We start from the raw sequence: 22,083 nt of genomic DNA, 5'->3' as shown, positions 1-22,083 counted from the left end.
GATTCCTCACCCAAAAGTCCCCCAAAAGTCCCCTTGACTTGTTCTGCCCCCCCCCCCCCCCACACACCTGAGTTTGCGCTTTATTTAGTACATGAATGTACTCTATTTTGTTTTTACTTTCTTTTCTACATATCTTTTCATTAATGTTTTACACTACTAGAGGCTCAGCTGTAACTCGCTGCCCCCAGTACAGCTTGTGTTTTGTATATTGTGAACAAACAAGCTCATTAAACTCATTAATAAGCACAGCCCTCTGTGCATACTTGTGCGCGCGGTGCTTGTGTGTGTGTGTGTGTGTGTGTGTGTGTGTGTGTGTGTGTGTGTGTGTGTGTGTGTGTGTGCGCGTGTGCGTGCGTGTGCGTGCGTGTGTGCGTGTGTTCTCATCTCCCTTAGTTTGGGTTGGTTTACTGGGCTGTCTGGACTCCTGAGACCAGCTCCTTGTTACAGACTCTTCCCTAAACGCACTGGCAGCTGACGCAAAGCTCGCTCCTCTCCCCGTGCAGCACGGCCACCACTGTTTGTCTGTCTGTACAGGACTAATTCCAGGCCGTATGTGTGCGGTGGTGGAACAAAAATTATACTTTTCAAAAGTAGCGAAAATAGCAGATCTACAAGCTCACAACATGCCGCACTACAATGTTGTGAGCTTGTAGAGCGGCAAAATCTCGCTATTTCACAACACTGAAATGGTTAAAGGACGACTTCACCATTTTTCACCCATCTTCATATAATTGGTCCATGATAAAATGGCATTCTTTTTTTCTATTTATGTCATCTCATAGGAGGGCTGTGGACTCTTCAGAAACCAGCCTACCAGTGACATCATTGTAGGCAGGAATTTGTTTTTCAAACAAGATTTAAAATGTTATATTTAGATATGTATTATCGCAAGAACAATGACAAAGAACAAAGAACAATCCATTATAGCAGGCTAACTTTCCAGGAATAGAAAGCCGGCAGTTTCTATTAGCTTGGATTCCCCATCGATGATGAAGGCAGGTTTCTGAACTGTCCACAGCCCTCCTCTGGGACACAGACCGAGTAGACACAAATGGTACCATATTATAATGAGCATTGGTGAGGACCAGTCATATAGGTTGAAAATTGGTGAAGTCGTCCTATAAGTAAAAGTAGAAATACATTAGTGAAATATACTTAAAGCCCCAACAGTAATCTAATAATGCAAAAAGGCCCATTTCTGAATGATAAATATATAGTATTATAATTATTGATGCATTAATGTGTAGTTAATGATTATATTTTATATTGTAAATCTCATTCTGCAAAGTGACTATTGCTATCAAATAAATGTGGTGGAGCAAAAAGACTAAACACAATATTTGCCTCCACAATGTAGTGTGTGCGTGCATGCGTGAATGTGGCATGCGGAGTCTCTGAAGTTCTTGCAGGAGGAGCGTCGTTTTTTCGTCGTTTTTTGTTGTTTCTCGGTTTCTCCAGCGTCGGTTCAGCCACCAACGTCCATCTTCAGTGACACGGTTACGAACGCGATGAGCCGACCTCCGGGCCGTCGTCATTTCAACCTCGTTCTCTCGGCTCCGTCTGGTGCGTGTGTCACACTCATGCTGGGAAGCAGGCAGGTGTGGTTTGATGATGACAGAGCACGTGCGGCTGCTGAGGGATTGTTGCACTTAAGTTTAGGAGGGGAGGGGGTTAACTCATCTGCAGGGAGAGACAGCTGCTGCCGACCCAGGGGTTTAATGGGGGACTGCAGTTTCCTCTTAGTTCACCTGCAATCTTCCTGCAGCAACGCGCAACGCAATGCGAACACAGGCAGGGGAACCACGTACTGTAGAGGTCATAAGGGCAAAGTGAATTGCTTTTACACAGTAAAATCCTCAATGTTAACTTAACTCAGATGTTCTACCGATGGAACCGATCAGATTGGAGTTACAGACCGCTATGGGTCCATTTGGTGCCTAACTATCAATCACTTAGGTGAGGAGTCTATTTGTGCACTCTCCAAGTCAAATTAACACTGAGGATTTTGCTGTGAAAAAAATGGCTCAAATCAGATTCAGGTTTTGTCAGGAAGCCTATAATGACAGTTTGAAAGCATTCTAAATTAATGACTGTCCTCACATCGCTCAGGGACAGTGACACTGAAGGACCTTGCAGAGTTGCCCTGAGTTCCAGTGGTATTTAGACAATGTTTATAATTCTGAAATGGGCATTCTGCATAATGCCTACTTCTACTTTTGCAAATTTAAGTGTTTTACTTTGTATTAAGTAATATTTTGAAAGCAGGACATTTACTTGTCACGAAATACAGTATTTCTACATTGTGTTACTGCTACTTTTACTTATGTCAAAGGCCTGAGTTTCTCTTCCACCACTGCTGACAGTCATGGTTATGGAGTGGGTTTGCTTGTGCACGTAAGCGCCACTGTAGCCTTCATACGGACTGTTTAGCCAACACGTTTTACAAGGTCAGTGCAGCAGGCTACCTCTCTCCGCCCTCTCCAACTCTTAGCTATCAACATCAACCAGTCACATGCCTGCAGATGTTTGCTTTTCCCTTTTCTGGGAGGCTGACTGATAACTTACTTGGGTGAGAATCAAGCATGTGGTCTTCTATTTACACCCCGACTTTTATCCGTGTCGGTTTGGGTGTTCAGATGTGCTGCTATGAAAATACCCAAACCTGCTCTGTTGATTCATAATTTTGACAGGTTGTGAGGTAAAAAATAAGTATTCATAAAATAATATGTAGTGCAGTTAAAGCAAGGAATGTCCACACAAATGTCAAAATGAAATACCCTAAATTGTAACAGATTTTCACTTTAAAAAGCAATTTGCAAGACTGTAGAATGAGTGCCATGTTAATGTGCTGTTTCCTTTTTCAAGTAATTGCATATCTCTCATTAATTATCCATCATCCAATCTCATGAGACATAATTAGTATATTATCTCACTAGCAATTATCTCTGTTTTAAATGGATGCCAAATCTTTTTTATTTTCTGAATATCACAAATTGTACCGGAGTGTATTTTGGAACCCCGTTTGACTGGGGCCCAGATCAGTTGTTAGCGTTAAATGAGCTTTTCATCTTCAGGGCTGATGAGTTCTGATGTCCTTGTCAAGGCAAGCCCAGATTGATTTACCCTCTCAATCACATTAGTCTCATCTCACTGTTACACCGTTACAAGGCTGCATGTCTCTTAAATCTAATGAGCCCTCCATCCCCCAATCCCCCCTCCACCCCCCCACCCCTTCTGTCACACTCCTCCTTTGTTTCTCAGGGGCGATGCACACGTGAAAACTGCAAATACCTGCACCCGCCTCCGCACCTCAAGACACAGCTGGAGATCAATGGTAGAAACAACCTGATTCAGCAGAAGACAGCGGCAGCCATGTTGGCTCAACAGATGCAATTCATGCTGCCTGGAGCCCAGTTACAGCCCATAGTGAGTAGTCCACCATTAAATGTTTCTATATATGTGCATTTGAAGGCTTTTCATTTTAGCCTTTAATGTTTTTTTTTTTCTTTTTTATGTATTTGTTAAAAATTAAACGAAAATGAGATAATTGATCTTAAAACACTCAAAAGTATGATGTAGGGGGAGCCCGCTGGCCTAGTGGTCCAGACGCATATACAGGCTCTATTACAGCCAGACAGCGTGTAGCGGGTTCGAATCCCAATCCCGAGGACATTTGCTGCGTGTCACTCCCCGTCTCTCTCTCCCTGTTTCCTATCAATCCCCACTGGTACTATCAATAAAGGCAGAGAAAGCCCAAAATAATATCTTTAAAAGTATGATCTAGACGGGGCTGCAGATGACCCATTAGTCCGATAAATATTAGGTTTGTGTCAGGTTAGGATCAAGGTTAGGGTTAGTTATAATGAGCAGTGTGGGATAAATGGTACTTTGAACAATGGGCCATTGGACTAATCATGGCATGGCACCGAATCCTTCATGCTGAATTCACGCCAGTGAAGCAAGTGAATGTTCAAAGTGCAACATGCAATGCTAAATGCATGAATTGAACGTTATCAGTATTTGCTGCTTCCACACAGCAGTCCGTTTCTATCCATCTCAAGTGGTGTCAAGTGTATGCCTATAGTCCACGCCCAGCGAGAGCTTGGGTCACAGTGGTCCACACGGATCAAGCCAGCAGGTCTGCCTGGCTGGGGACCTCACAGACAGGGAAAAGTACAAACACTCAATGCTCATCCCTGGCGGCTTGTTTGAAAAATAATTATAAATTTTAGGGAAGAAATGCGCCATGTACTGTAGTTGCTCAATCTTTATTAATTTCACTCCTACAACTACAACTTTGTTATGGATATTTATCTGCTTAAAATTTATAGGGATCTAAAACTGCTCAAAAAAAGTTCGGAAACTTAACTTTGGTCAGTTATATCTCCACTTTAATAATACCAATTGGTATTGTGTTTTATATCATTTTTATTGTTGATTAGTCACCTTTCCAACGAGGTACAGCTTGTAAGGATCGGGTATTCGTAGAATGAGCAACACAGCTAAATGTTTGGGTAGCGCCTCCAAAAAATTTGCCAAAATCACCCAATATGCTTCTGTTGGTAATCGCTCTTGTTTCGAGCAACCTGCCAGCACACACCTGCTGAGAGGTGTGTGCCAGTAGTCACAGGTGTGTGACTGCCTCACAGGTGAGTGACTGGCACCTGAACATGGGTTCTGCAACTTTGTTGAGTTGGAGTGTGTATGCTCCAAGCAGCAACACTGCCCCCATGGAAAGATGCCACGTTTGTCCCTTCAGGATAAGGCCTGTGCAATAGGGCAAGTGAAGTTGGTGTTCCGTTACGCAGATTACGCATTATTTGATGTCAGCCCTGGTACCATTTGCAGGGAGGTGTTTGCCAGTCACAGGTGTGACTGGCACCTGAGCATGGGCCCTGCAACTTTGACATCTGTCTTCGGTTCCGTTGTGCAAATCTGGCCTGTAAATCTATGGTTCCTCAGTGAAGCAAGGGGTCTTGGGTTGTTGTCTTCCTTGTTGACTTCACCAGTCTCACAGAATTTGGTTCTAAGTTTACAAATGGTACCTGGGCTGACACCAAATAATGCTGTCACTCTGCATAACCGAACACCAGCTTCACTTGCCCTATTGCACAGGCCTCATCCTGAAGGGACAAACATGGCATCTTTCCATGGGGGCAGTGTTGCTGCTTGGAGCATACACACTCCAACTCAACAAAGTTGCAGAACCCATGTTCAGGTGCCAGTCACTCACCTGTGAGGCAGTCACACACCTGTGACTACTGGCACACACCACTTAGCAGGTGTGTGCTGGCAGGTTGCTCAAAACAAGAGCGATTACCAAGAGAAGCATATTGGGTGATTTTGGCAAATGTTTTGGAGGCGCTACCCACACGTTTAGCTGTGTTGCTCATTCCACGAATGCCCGATCCTTACAAGCTGTACCTCGTTGTAAAGGTGACCAATCAACGATAAAAATGATATAAAACACAATACCAATTGGTATTATTAAAGTGGAGATATATTTGACCGAAGTTAAGTTTCCGAACTTTTTTTGAGCAGTTTTAGTTGTACAGTCCTGGTGGAGCCATTTCCTGTCTATGTCCACTGTCGCTGTGAAATAAAGGCTTGGAAATTTACTTTAAAAAAAGATTGGGGTCACAGAGATAAAAATCTAATGGCGGTCTGTGGCCTAATGTATGCATAATGCAAACTGGGGGTCCTTGAAATTAAAAGGGTTGAGAGTCAATGCTCTACAGAGTCTTAATTCTTGTCTGTTCATCATGTCTGTTCTTTCCCTCTCTCACTATCGTGCTGTAGACCACATTCCCAATGTCTCCATCTCTGGCCACCAGCCCCAACATGGCGTTCAGTCCTTATCTGAGCCACATGGCTCCTGGTGTGAGCCTGATGCAAGAAATGCTTCCCAGTGCCCCCCTACTGGTCCCTGGGAGCCCCACTGGTATGGCAGCCATGGGAAACGGAAGTTCCATGCAGAAACAATTACGCACAGACAAGTTAGAGGTACGTGTGTTGTATTCTGTTCACCATTGGTTTATCCCATTCCCATAATATATGACATACTGGAATGCTACAGTACATGTCAAAATGATGCAGCATAGAGGCCTCCACAGGTCACGGTTACCCTATCTCTTGTATCTGTAATCCCGGGAGATCATGAACCCACAATATTTGTATGTTTTGGTCACAAGGTGCACAAGGGAAGGCAAAAATATAGTAGGTCCGGTCTTCATTGATGCTAACCCTCCCTCATCAGGTCTGCCGGGAGTTCCAGCGTGGGAATTGTACGCGAGGGGAGAACGACTGCCGCTACGCTCACCCAATGGAGGCGGGCATGGTGGACTGCAGCGAGAACTCTGTGATCGTGTGCATGGACTACATTAAGGGCCGCTGCAGCCGGGACAAGTGCAAGTACTTCCATCCTCCTGCTCACCTGCAGGCCAGGATCAAGGCTGCTCAGCACCAGGCTGGTCAATCTGCAGCACCTGGAGCCATGGTGAGTCAACCTGACAGAAAGCAGTGTACGTTAGGTGTGTCCTGTCGAATGGCAATTCAGACAGACCAACGGTTTCCGAGAACCAAAAAAAGCATGTATATCTTTATCTGTTAGCATGTATGTGCCGCTAAGCCAGTATAAGTCCATGATTGACATTTCACTTTCAAACAAGTTTGGGGTCATTTTAACGTCTACTCAGGCTTTTGTGAGCACCCAGACAGTTTTTAAGTTGCTTGATTCAGTATTTAGGTATTTGATATTAATTTTATCAGACATGCCCTGGTGACTGATACCATCCTCCTAGTTTTCAATTACTTGTTTCATTTATTTTTTATTAAAAAAAATGAAAATGAAAAAAATTAAATACAATAAAGAAAATTAAAAGAATAAATGAAAAACATGGCCCCTCACGTACAGTATTAGGAGGGCAGTATGAGTCACCAGAACCAATGACGGGTGTTTTCGATTAATCTATCATGGTTAATGGAGTTTGAAATTACAATGGTTTGTATAGGAAGGGGGTGTGTCTGATAAAATGAATATCAAATATCTAGATATTGAATCAAGCAACTTAAAAACTGTTTGGGGTGCTCACAAAAGCCTGAGTATACGTTATGATGACCCCAAACATGTTTGAAAGTGAAATATCCCTTTAACTGATTGGCTGAGCTTCGCATACACGTTTGTGCCGCATAGCCAAATATAAGTTACAGCGTATGCAGTGGAATAGAAAGTGTGCATAAGACATGGAATGGATGGAATTTATAGAAGAATGGCAGTAATGTTGGCATGGAGGAAGTGAAGGGAGGCATCTATCAAATTCAAAGATAAGTGCGTGAGAACAGATGGTACAATATGGGACGTACTGTAGGAAAGAAGAGTTCATCATAATCATCATAACATGTGTATTATGACCATTCCCGATCGTTCACGACATCCATGAACGTGGATGTCGTGAACGATGCGAGTCCTAGAAATAAAGCAAGTCCTACTAACATGGAAGTCCTACTACATGGAAATGGCATATCTCCCATGTAGATCTCAGACATCATGTGGCCAGCCTATAACACCAGTCATCTATGATGTCAGTCATCTATGTCACATCATACGTAATGAATACGTTAGGCTCTATGACCTATCCATGGCGTATGACAAATTTGGGCAGGGTTTCCCTATTGACTTCCATTATAACATTTTAATATTTCACAAAGTATAAAATATAATGTGAAAATTATTCATGGAGATACCTCTTCGGCCTACTGGCAATGTGCACAAGAAATGGTGGTGCTGATCGGTCAATCGGTTTGTGAGATTAGCTCTGGAAAAACACGCAGACACAGACAGACAAAAATAATAACCATAGTAGTAGTATACAGTGTATATTCTTCTCAGAAGAGCATTACTTTCATATTTTGGTGGTAATGCTAGTTAATGTTTCTCGGTAATGCTGCAGCTCTGGTCCCTAACTCACTGCAAATGTATAATGTATTCTGGGCAGTATGTTCTGTCTTCTGTGCTTACGTCTGTACTCTGTGAAACAAACAACAGGGGCTACAGTTAGCATGGTGAGAGCAGATTTAGCCTGCTCAGGTCCATCTGCACTGCAGATGAAAATATGAATACATATCACTCTGGTATGTAAAAAAACACAACAGCAGGAGTCATTCTGTCTGCCTTTTTCGTGTTTCATTTAATCCTCTACGCTTTTACGTCATGGTTACTGGGACGACCATTGTCTTATGTAATGACTGACGTTTTTCATGTTTTTTCATGCGTTTTCAGGCGTAAATCGTAAACTGCATTATCATGCATCAGCAGTATCTATTACCTCACCCCTCCATCGCTCACCTGATTCGCTGTCTGGTGTTTGTTTGGTCTAAATCCACTCACCACCTGCTAACCTTATCTCAGCCTCCGAACCAGAGAAGCATAAAAGTCTTATTTGCCCCTGAGGGGTAGTATAGATGTCAGAGCAGCCAATAGTAGAACACAGAGAGACAGACCACAAAGGAAGAAATAATGTAATGATGTAATGAATGATGTAATGAATGATACAAACATTCAACATAAGGAAGATGTGGTGAAGTACCCCGTCTTATCTCATCTTTGTGTATGACATTGTCGTCATCATTGTTCTTCCTGTTGAGGAAGATGAGGATGACGCTGAGGCCATCCGACGTGGACAGCCTCAGCGTCATCCTCATTTGAAAATGGAATCTTATTGGTCCCATTTTGCTCTGAGGTCTGACCCATAGACTGTCCTACATCATCACTGCAGCTGCTCTCACATCCTACAGTGCCCTCTTCTGGTGAGAATGCAAAACAATCAACAGCAGTGTGTACTGCACAGAGGATGTTCGCATACAGAAAGACTTTACACTCAGTTGTGTGACCTAAGAGAAGACCTTTTTGTTAGACAATCTCTACTCCTGTCTTACTCTCGTTCCACTCACTGGCCAGGTCTCTTTTATAATGATATTGTAGCATTGTAGGGGTTGCTAGAAAGAACAACGAGGAGGTGATCTTCATTTTGCTAGCTCCAGTTCAACTGTGAACCCAGTCTTAATCATTTGCTGCAGCACAGCTAACCTGTTGAGGGTCCCTTTAAAGAAAAGTAAACAGGGTGGCTAGCCCAAAAGCTAATTCTCTCTCTTGAACATGTTCCGACTCTCTCTTTTGTCACAGACCTGTCTCTGCACAATGTATCCCTCAACCCATAGCAACCTCTTTAGCCGGTAACGGTGGACAGACACCTCCCTCAATAAATGCACATAACATGAACACATACCTAGTGTTACAATATGTTTGATCTCAATGGCACTTCCTATAGAAAAATATAGATCAAATTAAATAAATAATTGTCTCTCTTTCCGTCCTCCAGGCCCTGCCTCCAGGGGCCATGCAAGCGCTACCAAAGAGGCACAGTTTAGAGAAGAGCAACGGAACTGCAGCCACTATGTTCAACCCCAGCATGTTTCACTACCAGCACGCCCTGGCCAACATGCAGCTCCAACAGCCAGCCTTCTTCCAAACTGGTGAGTCTCAAATACATACAGTATCGCTGCAACACCGAATAAATTATCGGCTCATCTGTGGTCCCATATTTCTGTACCACAGAGCACATGGCGCTATGGGACTATGAATACGGTTAAATTAAGCTTTATAGGCCTAATTCAAACAAACGTCTATAGGAAGTGTCCAATGACACGACCGCTCTCAGCGACCCGCCACAGCCCTTTCTCTAACATCAAAACCAGGTTTTGACAGAGGTGATTATCCTAAATAAGCATGCAGGATAATTACATCACATCCTGTATTTTGTAAGGTAAAATAACCTGTCTGGTAGCGGAAGCTGTTCTCAATGTTTTTTATAGTGGACAATTAAGCAACAGCATGGAAAAGATGTGTTTTACTTAAGATAATTTGAGACAGGATAAGATGAGATAAGATGTATTCATCCCTGGTTGGTTACATCGTGTCATCAGTATTCCTGATGTCTGAGATGGACCTCTCTGCTATCAAGTTACTGTGTGTGCGTACGTGCGTGCGTGCGTGTGTCTTTTTTGTCTCTAACCACAACCCGTTGACTTATCCTGTCGTCTCACCTCTTGTCTTCCACTCTCCTTTCTTCTCTTCGCATTCTCCTCCTTTCCTGTCCTTGTTCTCTCATTGCAACTGCAACTGCACCGTGTGTGTGTGTGTGTGTGTGTGTGTGTGTGTGTGTGTGTGTGTGTGTGTTTGTGTGTGTGTGTGTGTGTGTGTGTGTGCGTGTGCGTGTGCGTGTGCGTGTGCGTGTGCGTGTGCGTGTGCGTGTGCGTGTGCGTGTGCGTGCGTGCGTGCGTGCGTGCGTGCGTGTGTGTGTGCGTGCGCGCGTGGCAGGGTCAGTATTGTAGCTGTTGGAAGGTCAGCTGTCTGGATGCAGATGTCAGAGCACAGATTAGTTTGTGAACTGGACAATGATAGGAAATGCTCTTCAGCAGTGGACAGCCTGACCTTAGTTTGTCCTGAGCTCCGTCCACACCTGTAGAGGAAACTACTGTAGAATATAATCAGTGTGTAATGCACTAAAGATGGAGAGGCCAAATCATTTTGAACAATCGTGATTGCCTCTACAGGCGTTTAGCCTGTGTTGTTGTTGTCTCTGCCTGTCTGCGAGTGTCTGCCTGTGTCTATCTGCGTGTCTCTGGCTGTCTGTGTCTCTGCCTGTCTGTCTCTCTGCCTGTCTGCATGTCTCTGCCTGTCTGCGTGTCGCTGCCTGTCTGTGTCTCTGCCTGTCTGTGTGTCTCTGCCCGTTTGCATGTCTCTGCCTGTCTGTGTGTGTCTCTGAGTCCGTACTGTATGTGTGTTTGCTTCTCTGTTCCTGCTGAGGAACTCTCACCCACTTAGTTTTGCAACTCATGCTTTGCAGAGGCAAGTTATGTTTTCATATCAGTCTACTTGTATCTTTGCGTGTGGTATGTCTGCCTGCCTGCCGTTTTTAAATCCATTCTATTTGCACAGATGGAACCAGAATTCCAGAATTAAGCGACATTATTATAATGTCTGCGTGTCTGTCCAGGACCATGCATGCCTGTATGTGTGTGTGTGTGTGTGTGTGTGTGTGTGTGTGTGTGTGTGTGTGTGTGTGTGTGTGTGTGTGTGTGTGTGTGTGTGTGTGTGTGTGTGTGTGTGTGTGTGTGTGTGTGTGTGTGAGAGGCGAGAGGCAGGGGGGGTTGCATGTGTGCGCGTTTGTGTATGTGTGTGCATGCCAGCTCAGACAGCCCAGACAGCAGTAGTAGAAGCCATGGTTGGTGTTTCAGTAAGCCCTCCCTCCTGTCTCTTGTAGGGCTTATGAAAGCCATGGCCCTGCAGGCCCCAAGGGCCCGGTGGGAGAGGCCAGACTGGAACAGCTGCAGGCAACCCCCCAACTACCTCCTGTCAGTACCTGGACACACTGGTGAGGGTCTCCCTTCCCAGAACCACCCTGTATCAGCTCACGGGTTCACGTGCACACACGCCTCACAGTTTGAGCTGTAATTGGGGGAGCGTGTAATCAGTCTATTTCCTCACCACTGTGCGGTGCAAATATTGACCTGTATAAAGATGGAGATGATTATACAAACCATAATTTATAGCACTGTTGCTTACTAGTCGTAAGCAAGTGTGCAAAGAGGTGTCTGCAAGTGTGTGTGTGTGTGTGTGTGTGTGTGTGTGTGTGTGTGTGTGTGTGTGTGTGTGTGTGTGTGTGTGTGTGTGTGTGTGTGTGTGTGTGTGCGTGTGCGTGTGCGTGTGCGTGCATGTGCATTACCTGCTCAACCTTTGTGTTATGTGGTTCATCTGCCTCCCCAGCATGATTGTAATACTGTGATAATACTTTAACTATAATACATATAGATTATCACCCAGGCACTCGTCGATGCCCGAGGTTATCCAACCAAGGAACGGCGTATCAGGGCCCAAGGCTGGATAGCAAGGGCATCCACGAATGCCTGCGATAATTTGTTCATCACATGCCCATAGCCTTATTTATTCACAGACAGCAGTTGATCAACATTTTAATTTAATAGATATATTAACATTACTGTCAACGTGGAACTGCCCAGTCGAAACCAAATGGTAGTCCCGCTGAGATTTCCCCACAGTGTGTGGAGGGAGTTGGCTGCAAAACACGACCTGCCTCACCATTACACAGAATTTGCAATGGTCGCTGTTTTTTGCTATATGTATTTTGGTTCCTTTGCGCCCGCTTAAACATCAATGACTCCGCAGAACTTTTACCAGACCAACCACAGCAACCACGTTTGGAGGCCGAGTTTTGTCCATGTTTGACATGGTGAGTTCATTCAGCAGCAGGGTCATTAAAAGTGACAATTCTGCACACAGTGACACTTAAACTTGCGCTGATTGGTCAACTACCATTTTATCCCTGGGGCTGATAGGCAGCTAGCCAATCAGAGCAAGCTTATCCCCTCTCTATCCTTTTATTACCCCTTCAACCAGGGCAAATAAATGCTGGGTATGTGATAAGGTTGAATTACCACCCGGTCGTTCGGCAATGCCCAAGCAACCAAGGGTGGGTATATCAGCTCAATCCTTGATGAGGGCTGATAGCTGTGCCCGATGTTGGATAAGAATGGCGAATACACTACACTGGAATTCTGGCTAATAAATTGTTTATCACATACCCATAGCCTTATTTATTCACAAAGACAGCGAGAAAATTACATTTGATTAACACTATGAATTAATAGATTAGCATTACTGTCAACGAGGAACTTCCCCGTGAAGAAAATGCTATAATCCGGTCCCGCTGGGATTTCCCAAAGATGTGGGCAGAGTTGACTCAGAACATGGAAGTTGTTGCTGGTGTGCCTCGCCGTGAAAATGAAACTATTGAAGGACGCTTTTTTCGCTCTACGTTTTGGTTCCCTTGCGCCCATATAAACTCCATTGTCCTTAGCCGTGAATTTGACCAAATCATCTGCAGCAACCGTGTTGGTGTTTGGTAGCCGAGTTTCAGTTTAGCCCGAGGCAGTTAAGCTGTGCTGATTGGTCATCTGCCGTATAACCCTTCAGGAAGATATGGCTTTAGCTTACGCTTATTGGTCAGCTGTCGTGTAACCCCTAGGCTAGATACAGCAGTTGACCAATTAGCTCAAGCTCATCCCCCTCTCTTTTTATCACTCCCCTCACCCAGCTCAAATCACGGTTGGGTATGTGATAAACTGTATTATTATCATATGAGAATACAATGCTGAGTTGTTACGTTATTATGTATTTATACATAAACTGTATGCTGAAGTAAAGCAGGTCACATGGAATGTTGAATTTTGCACTTAAAGGGATAGTTCACCCAAAACTGTACTTTTTTTTTTATCGATTATTCACCCCATGGAGACTTGAATTCATGGATATGTTTTTGTTTTTGTTGCATTCTTAAGCCAATAATTTGATGACCAGCGGACCGGTAAGGCAGCGTCTCCTTTGTGTCTCCTACCAAAACCCGGGCCGGTCATCAAATTCAAAAACAAAAAATAATCCATGAATTCAAGTCTCCATGGGGTGACTAATCGATAGAAAGAAAGTCATTTTGGGGTGAACTATCCCTTTAAAGCTCTGTTGGTCGATGTTGTGAAAACATCCCAACATACAACCAACACACACCAGAGCCTTAATGTGTCATCAATGATAAAGAAGATTGGTTTATTTATCACTAAAGGAGAATTTAACAATATATGAAGGAAAGCATGCAAAGAAATCAAATAAAGCTGATCAAGCTGAATGAAATGACCAATAAGTGTCATGTTGTGTGACTTTACTGAAGAAAGCTTTTGCTTGTCTATTCTCTTATGATTCATTTGCTCCCCCCATCCTCATGTCCCGTTCACCTGAATACAACGATCAGATACATTGGTCTGATTAGATTGTATGAATATATATTGCCATGTTTTGTTAACTGTCATGAGTCTTTGAACAATACATTCCTTATTGTTTTATGAATTGGTTGAAAATGTAATTTCCTTTTTTCCTCTTGTTTCATCTGCATGTGTCTGGATCCATCATTTGAAATTCATCCTTTTGCTTCTACACATTGTTGCCATGATAATCATATCATTCCTGTCCCCCCCCCCCCTCCTCCCGGCCCACGTTCCTCGTTCTCTGTCTTTGTCGCCTGACTCGCCCCGAATCAAAAGTACCCATGATGCACGGTGCCTCCACCTCCACCATTACGTCGGCCTCGACCCCAGTCACCAATGTTCCTTTCGCTGAATCTGCCTCCTCCAATCAGGTTTGGCCCTTCATGTTGTGTTTTCTCCTTTGGTAGTTTATATAGCTTTAGGCCTTCAAACTCCTCTCGTGTCGGGAGAAAATCAAATACAACCGACTGTGATTTCACATGTGTTTACATTCCATCCTTCTTCACTTGTCAATCTTAAGTGATGTGAGCAAATGAAAACTTTATTTTGAGACGAAGCCTTAACCACTTGAAGCCGATATGCTTTGCCTTGCGACGAATAGCAAAAAAAAAAGCTGAACTGCAAGCTCACGCCACAAGCTTGTAGATCAGCTATTTTCACTATTTTAGAAAATGTTACAAAAGTTTAGAAAAGTTTAGAAATGTATTTAATGATTTATTTATTTAACATACCTAAAATAGGGATGCCAGGTTGAAAGTGGTTAAAAATAAATCATGGACATGCAGTATATGGTCTGATGGTAGAGACTCTCCAGTAGTTACTACAACTTATAATGTCTTCTGAGCTTTATTGAATTTACTTTAACCTTCATCACAACAATTGCCGAATGCTTCAGGTAGATATTTAACTTAGAGCGATGCTAATTAGCCATCATAATTTGACTTTATAGTCTCCATTCTACGATACTTTCCAGTCTTTGGAATGTGAATGTTTTGCTCTTCTGACGCAGTCAGAAGAGCACAGCCTGTCATTGAAGAGTAAATAATTGTTCTTCTACTTCTTATGTCTTCTCTCTTCCAGTAGACCCTTCAGAGGTTCTGAGCGCAGATCCAGTGGAAATCCAGTGCGTCCCCATGGAAACCCACTTCTGTCCCATCCCCAAACTGCTGGTAGCCGCTCCGGTGGCACTCAATTCGGTCAGCGTCTCCAGAAATCCCAGTTAAGAGTCCTTTCTCAAACCCACAAACTCCCTGCATTACCAGCAGGGGGCACCTATCTGAATGCAGCAAACCTGTGCCTAGCCTACTGTGCACACTTCAGAGTGGCAGTGTGAACCTTATTTGGAGATACTCACTTTGGTGTCAAGGAAAGTTCTTGTTGGTTCATGCAATATTGAAGCTTTGAACCTGATTATGTTGATACAAGCCAACCATCCTGATGCATTATTATTATGGACCTGAATATCAGAATGAGCAATAGAGCCATACATGCCCACACCTTAAGAAACACACACACACACACACACACACACACACACACACACACACACACACACACACACACACACACACACACACACACACACACACACACACACACACACACACACACACACACACACACACACACACACACACACGCGCGTATACACGCATACAAACGCACGCACGCACACACGCACTCACAAACACACACTTACACTATTTAGACATACTGTAGAAAACCTTCTTGGGTTGGAGCCATTAATGAGGCATGAGGTAAACCGACCTTACACAAAATAAATCTGAAAAGCTACTCATGGAGATTCCCATCAGAAGATGGATCAGACCTTGGTCAGGTCAATGACCTTTATGTTTTTTTTCTCGCTTGAGAAAAATTGTTTGTTCCATATCATGTCATGTTTACGTTGTAGGATGGCTGAAATGTTTATGTTTAAAACTCACCTGTACCCTGTACACCACTCACATTGTTCGAGGTCTATGCTCTCATCTTACATGATGAGGGAACAAGTTTGTTTGAATTTATTTGTGCCTTTCATTTTTCAGTTTGCTGTTAAGGAAGGTTCACACTACAAAAACAATTCAGCACACAAGACTGTTATGGCCAATCGTTACTAACAGGGTTCGATTTTCTTTTTAACAGGGGGGATTTTCTACCACTAAGCCCTATACTAATCCCTATACTAATTTGTATGACAAATAACGAAAATAGCAGCTTTACAAGCTCACAATGTGTCATAATGCAATGTGTTGTGAGCTTGTACATCTGCTATTTTTGCTATAATAACAGTTTAAAGATTTTTTTGCAAATTTAGAAAATCTACCCAAAATAGGGAAGTTAGAGTTAATGTACTCAACATACATATTTATACATATTTTATTTAAATTGTGAAATTGTGATATTATCAAACATTAACATCAAATATATCAGGAAATCGAACCCTGGTCTTGTTGTAAAATCTCAATACCATGGAATGCCTCATGTGGAGAATCCCTTATTCAGAACTACAATTATCGCATCTAACTTCTCAGCTGATATACCTCCTCGCTCAGCAGAACAGGAGGCATTTGTTATAATGTACACTAACAGTGTCAATGTACTTTTAACAGGTCCTGAGTTGAGAGACCTTCTAAGAATGTGACTATTAATTCCCTTATTGAAAGAGGAGGACCACCTTTAAGCTGTGTGTTCTGTGTGTGTGTGAGACAGCTGCCATTATGAGAACTACACTTTAAGTCATGAAGTGTCCTCAGTGGTTGTTTATTGGTTGTGTTGATTTGATTAATAATGAGCCGCATAGTTTCAAAAGAGGTTTGTTTTTCACATTTTCTCTGTGTTTTACAATCCAAACTTGGCTTCTTGTGCAATGCAAAGGAATGACAATCTCTGGGCGTAATTAAAGGCACTTCATACTGAAATTTGCTAATCATGGCATAGATTGAGAATAGAGATGATTCCTTTCTTCAAATCCTATGAGATTATAATCAAACCAAAACTGTTATAGATAATCTAAAGTATGACACTTATTCATTTATATTGCTGGCACTTTCACAAGTGATGGTATGGTACAGAAATGACAGAAATGAGGAACAGGGTTTATATCCTGCGTTTGTGCCAATGATCTTTTCACCAAAGTCTGTATGTGCCAAGCGTTGATGTATGGAAGTAACAGATCCAGTTAATGCGATACCTGAATTATTCCTCCAAATTAACCTTCCGTTCTGAGATGTCAAGGTGTGCAAAACAGCACTTCTTCTTTTTGGAACTTCTTATGGTCACAAGACTCATGAAGTGACTAAAGCCTCCTTTATACATTTTCACATGCAACAATGCATCACGTTTTCAGCTTTTTCTTTATCTTTTATTTTTGATGAGAGACATTGAAAACCTATAAATTTGACTTAAGCGGCACACAAAATTGTCTGTCTTGTGGCTCTTCAGGGAGAAAGTTAAGAACTTGAAAATGTCCTATTTGACTTTAAAATGTGTTGTCTTTTTCACTGATTGTGTCCTTTCTATGAAAAGTCGTCAAGACTCTAAATGCTTAAACCACAGTGGTTCAGAACAGAACTTAGAATGAGGAGATGGGAGGAGAAAATCCTAAGTGTTAGTTTAATTCTAAAGTAAAATTATCACTCAGGGTTTTGCTGTGCGAGACTGACCTTTGATTGACCTGCTGTAAAGATAGCAGACAGATATCAGGAAATTAGGAGACACAGTTATTGAAATGGAGATGAAATCACCTGCAAGGTCAAGGTCAAATGTGCCTCTTTCAAGTCTCCTCAAACAACCACTGTCCATACACTGTAATAACAGTCAAATCATTAAAAAAGACGTGTTATCTACTGTAGCGCTGTTATCAGAAATAAGATGTTATATCTATAGTTTCTCCTTTGAGGCAGCTGTGCTGTCTCCTCTTTAATAATGTAAAAAACAAAAAATATATACCCACAGTGAGTGGTGTGCATACGTAAATGTGTTTTAAAAACTCAGCGCATCACATATTGGGTTAATTAAATATGTTTAAAAATGTTTCAAAGCATTTCCCACAGGGAGTTCATGTTCAAGTCATGTCATTGTGTCGTGAATGTATCTAATAATGCAAAAACCCTAAACGTGCCGATCTGAGAGACCGGCATGTTGAAATGTAATGACTCACTATATACACTATTTCTAAGAGGTCACATAAATACCATGTTGATACTGTGTTAAGATATATAAAAGTATGTGTATTGTTATATAGATTTATATTTAATGTCAATGGGTGGTGTGACTACTTTTAGAAATATCTTTGGGCAAATACGTTTTTTTATATACATATATACACTATATATCATTTATTTGATTAACTTAAACAGAAATGGCCCTCTCCTAATCAATGAAATGTGTGATTAGAATTTCTAGACAACTTGTTTTGTCTAAAATCCTAATAGCTCTGAAGGACTTGCACTGTCAAGTCCAGAAAACAAAAAGAATCTCCCAATATCCACTCTGTTTTTCTTGTCTTGTCATTCTGCCTTCACCAACTGCTGTCCAGTTGGAAATAACAAAATACTTGATGAATAAATTGTGCCTCTCTCGGGGCATTCGAATTTTAAGTACACTTAGAGCGTAGTTCGCTCAGGCGATTGTCATGTAGATGCTAGAAACCTTTTCCTACCATACTTTCTCCCCCCATCTCTTTCTCTCTCTCTTTCTCTCTCTCTCTCTCTCTCTCTCTCTCTGTCTCTCTCTCTCTCTCTCTCTCTCTCTCTCTCTCTCTCTCTCTCTCTCTCTCCCTCCCTCTCTCTCTCTCTCTCTCTCTCTCTCTCTCTCTCTCTCTCTCTCTCTTCTTCCTGGTTTACGTTAGGTCCCTCTGTACTTAGCCATGTCATCATGAGCTTCGCTCTGTGTCCTGTCAGAATATGCTGAATGTTCCGCTCACTGTGAGCAGTGACAGGAACCTTTAGCATGGAACTCGGCCCTGAACGTAGTTCTGTTTTCCACGACGCAGATGAAAGGGCCTTACTCCTGTATCATTGTATAAAAGATGATTGTTATGTATGGGAATAACTATTAGTGCTAAAGTAGTATTTCTTTTTAATTTGACATAAGAAATCAAAGCATGGGAATAGAAATCTTCATTTATACATACAGTACCTAATAGTTTGTGTAGACTGACAAGGAAAAAAAATATTTAAAAAAACTACATTTGTATGCAATGATAGATTCATTGTTGATAACAGTTGCTATTGCTATGGCAACAAAATGACAACATGGCTACCTTTGTATTATCTTAATTGTTAACAGTAACTTATTCAGAAAGGGAATGTCTTGTTAGGTTTGTCTTTGAATGCTACACGATTGAATATTTTCTACGGAAAACATAAATCCTTATAATATCCAAAGGTCCTTTGGGGAGATCAGGTGTTCATTTTGTGTCCTTTTTTCTTGGGTCTCAATTGATTTGGTTTCTTTGTCTTGTATTTTATTTGTTTCTTTCAAAAGTAAGAATGGATGTTTGCTTTTAAAGCAAACAGCACCGTCGGGGTGGTAAAGAGGCTTTTTGGACTGTTTGCAAAATGGCAAAACTTCAGCTTTATCTATGAAATCAAAGGGGACTATTTATAGCAACATTTCATTAGGACTAAAAGGCCTTTGCTATGAGGCATATATATAGAGAGATGTCTCATTTCATGATTTATTACTATGATTTAATTAGCCACTTTGGCAACAAAAGCGGAGTTTGTAAGTGTTGTAAGAGTCCATAAGAGCTCTCTTTGTCCCCAGGCCTGCCCAGCTGTGCTGGGATTGATGTCGATTCTCACTTGGGTGTACGAATGTGTGATATTCACCTTGTTTGCACTTATGTACATAACTATGTCAAAATATTCAAATTTATTTTGAATAAATATAGAGAAAAGAACTGATAAAAAAAATCTAATGACTGTATTGTTACAGATACTGTACAAGTATACAGTTAGCATTTTAATACAGTGTAGAAAAAAATGTTTTGAGGGATCTGTCTTTTCTGTTTGCTAGAGGCCTACTCTTTGCAAAGCATGACATTGGCTAGCTATAAAAGATGAATGGTTTGCACCTAAAGAAGCGAATTTTGTTTTTTATATTTATTCGATAATTTACAAATTGTTTGGTATTGATTCATCTATATCTGATATGATCAGTGATATGATCAGTGAATCTGTATTTTTATTTGTTGAGTTAAAAAGAAATCTAACTGGAATGTATCTGATGAACCGGTGATAAGCTCACCCTTAAATACTTGAGTAAATTCCCAAAATACTGGTCCTCTGGGACTAGATGAAACCTTTCTTATCTTCAGTTACGTCCCAATAGTAGTGTTTAGTTCTAAGCTGTCTGTTGAAAGGCAGCCAAGGATAAAATAACAGATATCAAGATCAGACGATAGCAGGAGGTGAATGTGCGACATCAGGTGCACAACAAAGGAATCAAGTTCAAAATTATTCATTTCAATTTTGTCTGTGATAGGATTTGGGGATAATCTTTACTCGTTCACTGTCATTATTCAAAAGAATGAATCTGAATTCTCCTTAGGATTTCACTCAAAATTGTGAACAGGAACTGGATGTCCAGTGCTATCTTCTGTAGCATCCTCATCCCTCAATGGTATTCTTTTTGTTCAAACTTGGACATTTGATGCTCTTTAACTGCTCTTGAAGCCAATGATTTTGTTGCCATGGCACTTTGTCCTAGCGGTGGATTGACTTGAGTCTCACTGTGGTGAAATGGTTCAAGCCCCTCAGACTGTAGACAACAGGAGTCTGTATTCAGACAGTGTAAATAGTTTATCAGCTGTGCCTCTGTAGAACAATGTGCACCCCAAATACACCAGAGGTTCTCAGCTGTGTTTATTTCACTCTGTATCCAACCATCCCTACTGTCTCAATATCATCTCAATATATACGTGTATCAATCATAATTCATACGGTCTCTATATGAGAAAAATACCTGTGATACAGGCTCTGTGGTATGGACTTGATGAGAAATGGTTCCCCTGGTGCAAAAGAAAATCACATTTGGTTGTGCTTTTATTTTGAAATCAGTTTAACCTAACTATTATTTGAAATCAGTGTAGCTGTCAATCATTGTGCTTTCATTATGAAATCCTGAATTGTGTGTTTTCCTGTATTTCTTACATTTTAATTGAATGTTTTAACACAAATTGTTTGATTTTTTTTTTTCTCTCTCTCACAAAATCCATGTTAACGGAACATCATTGATTTGGGGGGTGTTAAGCTTAAGTGCCAGACTGAAAGTCAACCATAATGGTTGACTGTTGAGGACAAAGCCATATGAAAAAACTCCTCTCTCTGCCAGGCTAGGACAAACTTGAAAGTAACTGCTTTGTTTCTTAGTTGCCTATCGTTTCAGCCTATATTTTTGCTTGCTGTGCTTGTATGTGCTGCTGTGCTTACATGCCAATTTATTTTGCAGTGTATTAATATTAAGGTAGGTTTCTGTGCCTATGATGACATCTGCTGTTTTTATTTTAACTTTAATAAAGCATTTAATGGTGGCCCGCTGTGGTGTGTTTCATTATTTTTAATTTCTCTGCATGGTTTCCAATTCCGAGTTAGGTCAATTTAGCACATTTCTTTGCCATTAAGTCAATGTGCTTCACATAAAATAAGATATAAAATAATCATGAACAGATAGAATGTACAGCCACTGCCCTCCATCCTTCCACCCCCACACAAAAAAACATCTATAAACAGTCATATGATTTTTAGACCACACCACATCCCCACAATAACTCACACAGACACACGCGTAATGTAATGCATCTTTACCAGATTTAATTGTTACTCTACAGTTAGGAGACTGTACCCATATGCCTGATGATCTGAGAGCTCTGATTGGTTTATACTGTGGCTAGTGAGCAGAGTTGTCACAGTTGTATTTTAAAATAAAATTATGATTAGAATCCATCAACACCCAGATTTTTTACCTGCTCACTGGGTTTCAGAGAGAGTGAAGCAAAATAGTGAGCTACTTCTATGAACTTGATGGTGGAATGAGTACTTTAAAAATAAATTCTTATAGGCTCGGACGGTTGGTGTAACTGTCTGGGCACCTAGGCTGGTAATCCCAATCCCGCTGGCTTTAGCTGCATGTCACTCCCCATCTCTCTCTCCCCATTTCCTTTCAGCCTATTGTCCTATCAATAAA

General features: G+C 41.6%; 1 protein-coding gene across 7 annotated transcripts in view; it reads left to right on the top strand.

Moving 5' to 3' along the window:
• mbnl3 (muscleblind-like splicing regulator 3) overlaps positions 1-21,430 on the top strand; it is a 33,412-nt gene extending 11,982 nt beyond the window's left edge. The window contains exons 3-10 of one of the 7 annotated variants that reach the window (XM_084041617.1): positions 3,262-3,426; positions 5,800-6,003; positions 6,257-6,496; positions 9,378-9,531; positions 11,322-11,432; positions 12,245-12,308; positions 14,170-14,264; positions 14,977-15,113. In XM_084041617.1, the coding sequence (XP_083897743.1) occupies positions 3,262-3,426; positions 5,800-6,003; positions 6,257-6,496; positions 9,378-9,531; positions 11,322-11,432; positions 12,245-12,308; positions 14,170-14,245 (1,014 nt within the window). In that variant the 3' untranslated portion in view covers positions 14,246-14,264; positions 14,977-15,113. Of the gene's footprint in view, positions 1-3,261; positions 3,427-5,799; positions 6,004-6,256; positions 6,497-9,377; positions 9,532-11,321; positions 11,433-12,244; positions 12,309-14,169; positions 14,265-14,973 lie in introns of all 7 variants that reach the window. The other 6 variants (XM_084041616.1, XM_084041618.1, XM_084041620.1 and 3 more) reach the window with 6 other exon arrangements.
• The last annotated feature ends 653 nt before the right edge of the window (positions 21,431-22,083 follow it).

This window comes from Gymnoscopelus microlampas (genome assembly GCF_963454915.1).
Source record: "Gymnoscopelus microlampas genome assembly, chromosome: 18".
In the NCBI taxonomy this organism is placed as follows: Eukaryota; Metazoa; Chordata; class Actinopteri; order Myctophiformes; family Myctophidae; genus Gymnoscopelus; species Gymnoscopelus microlampas.
The sequence above is the reverse complement of the archived record's forward strand: the minus strand, read 5'-3'. Positions and strand labels throughout refer to the sequence as shown.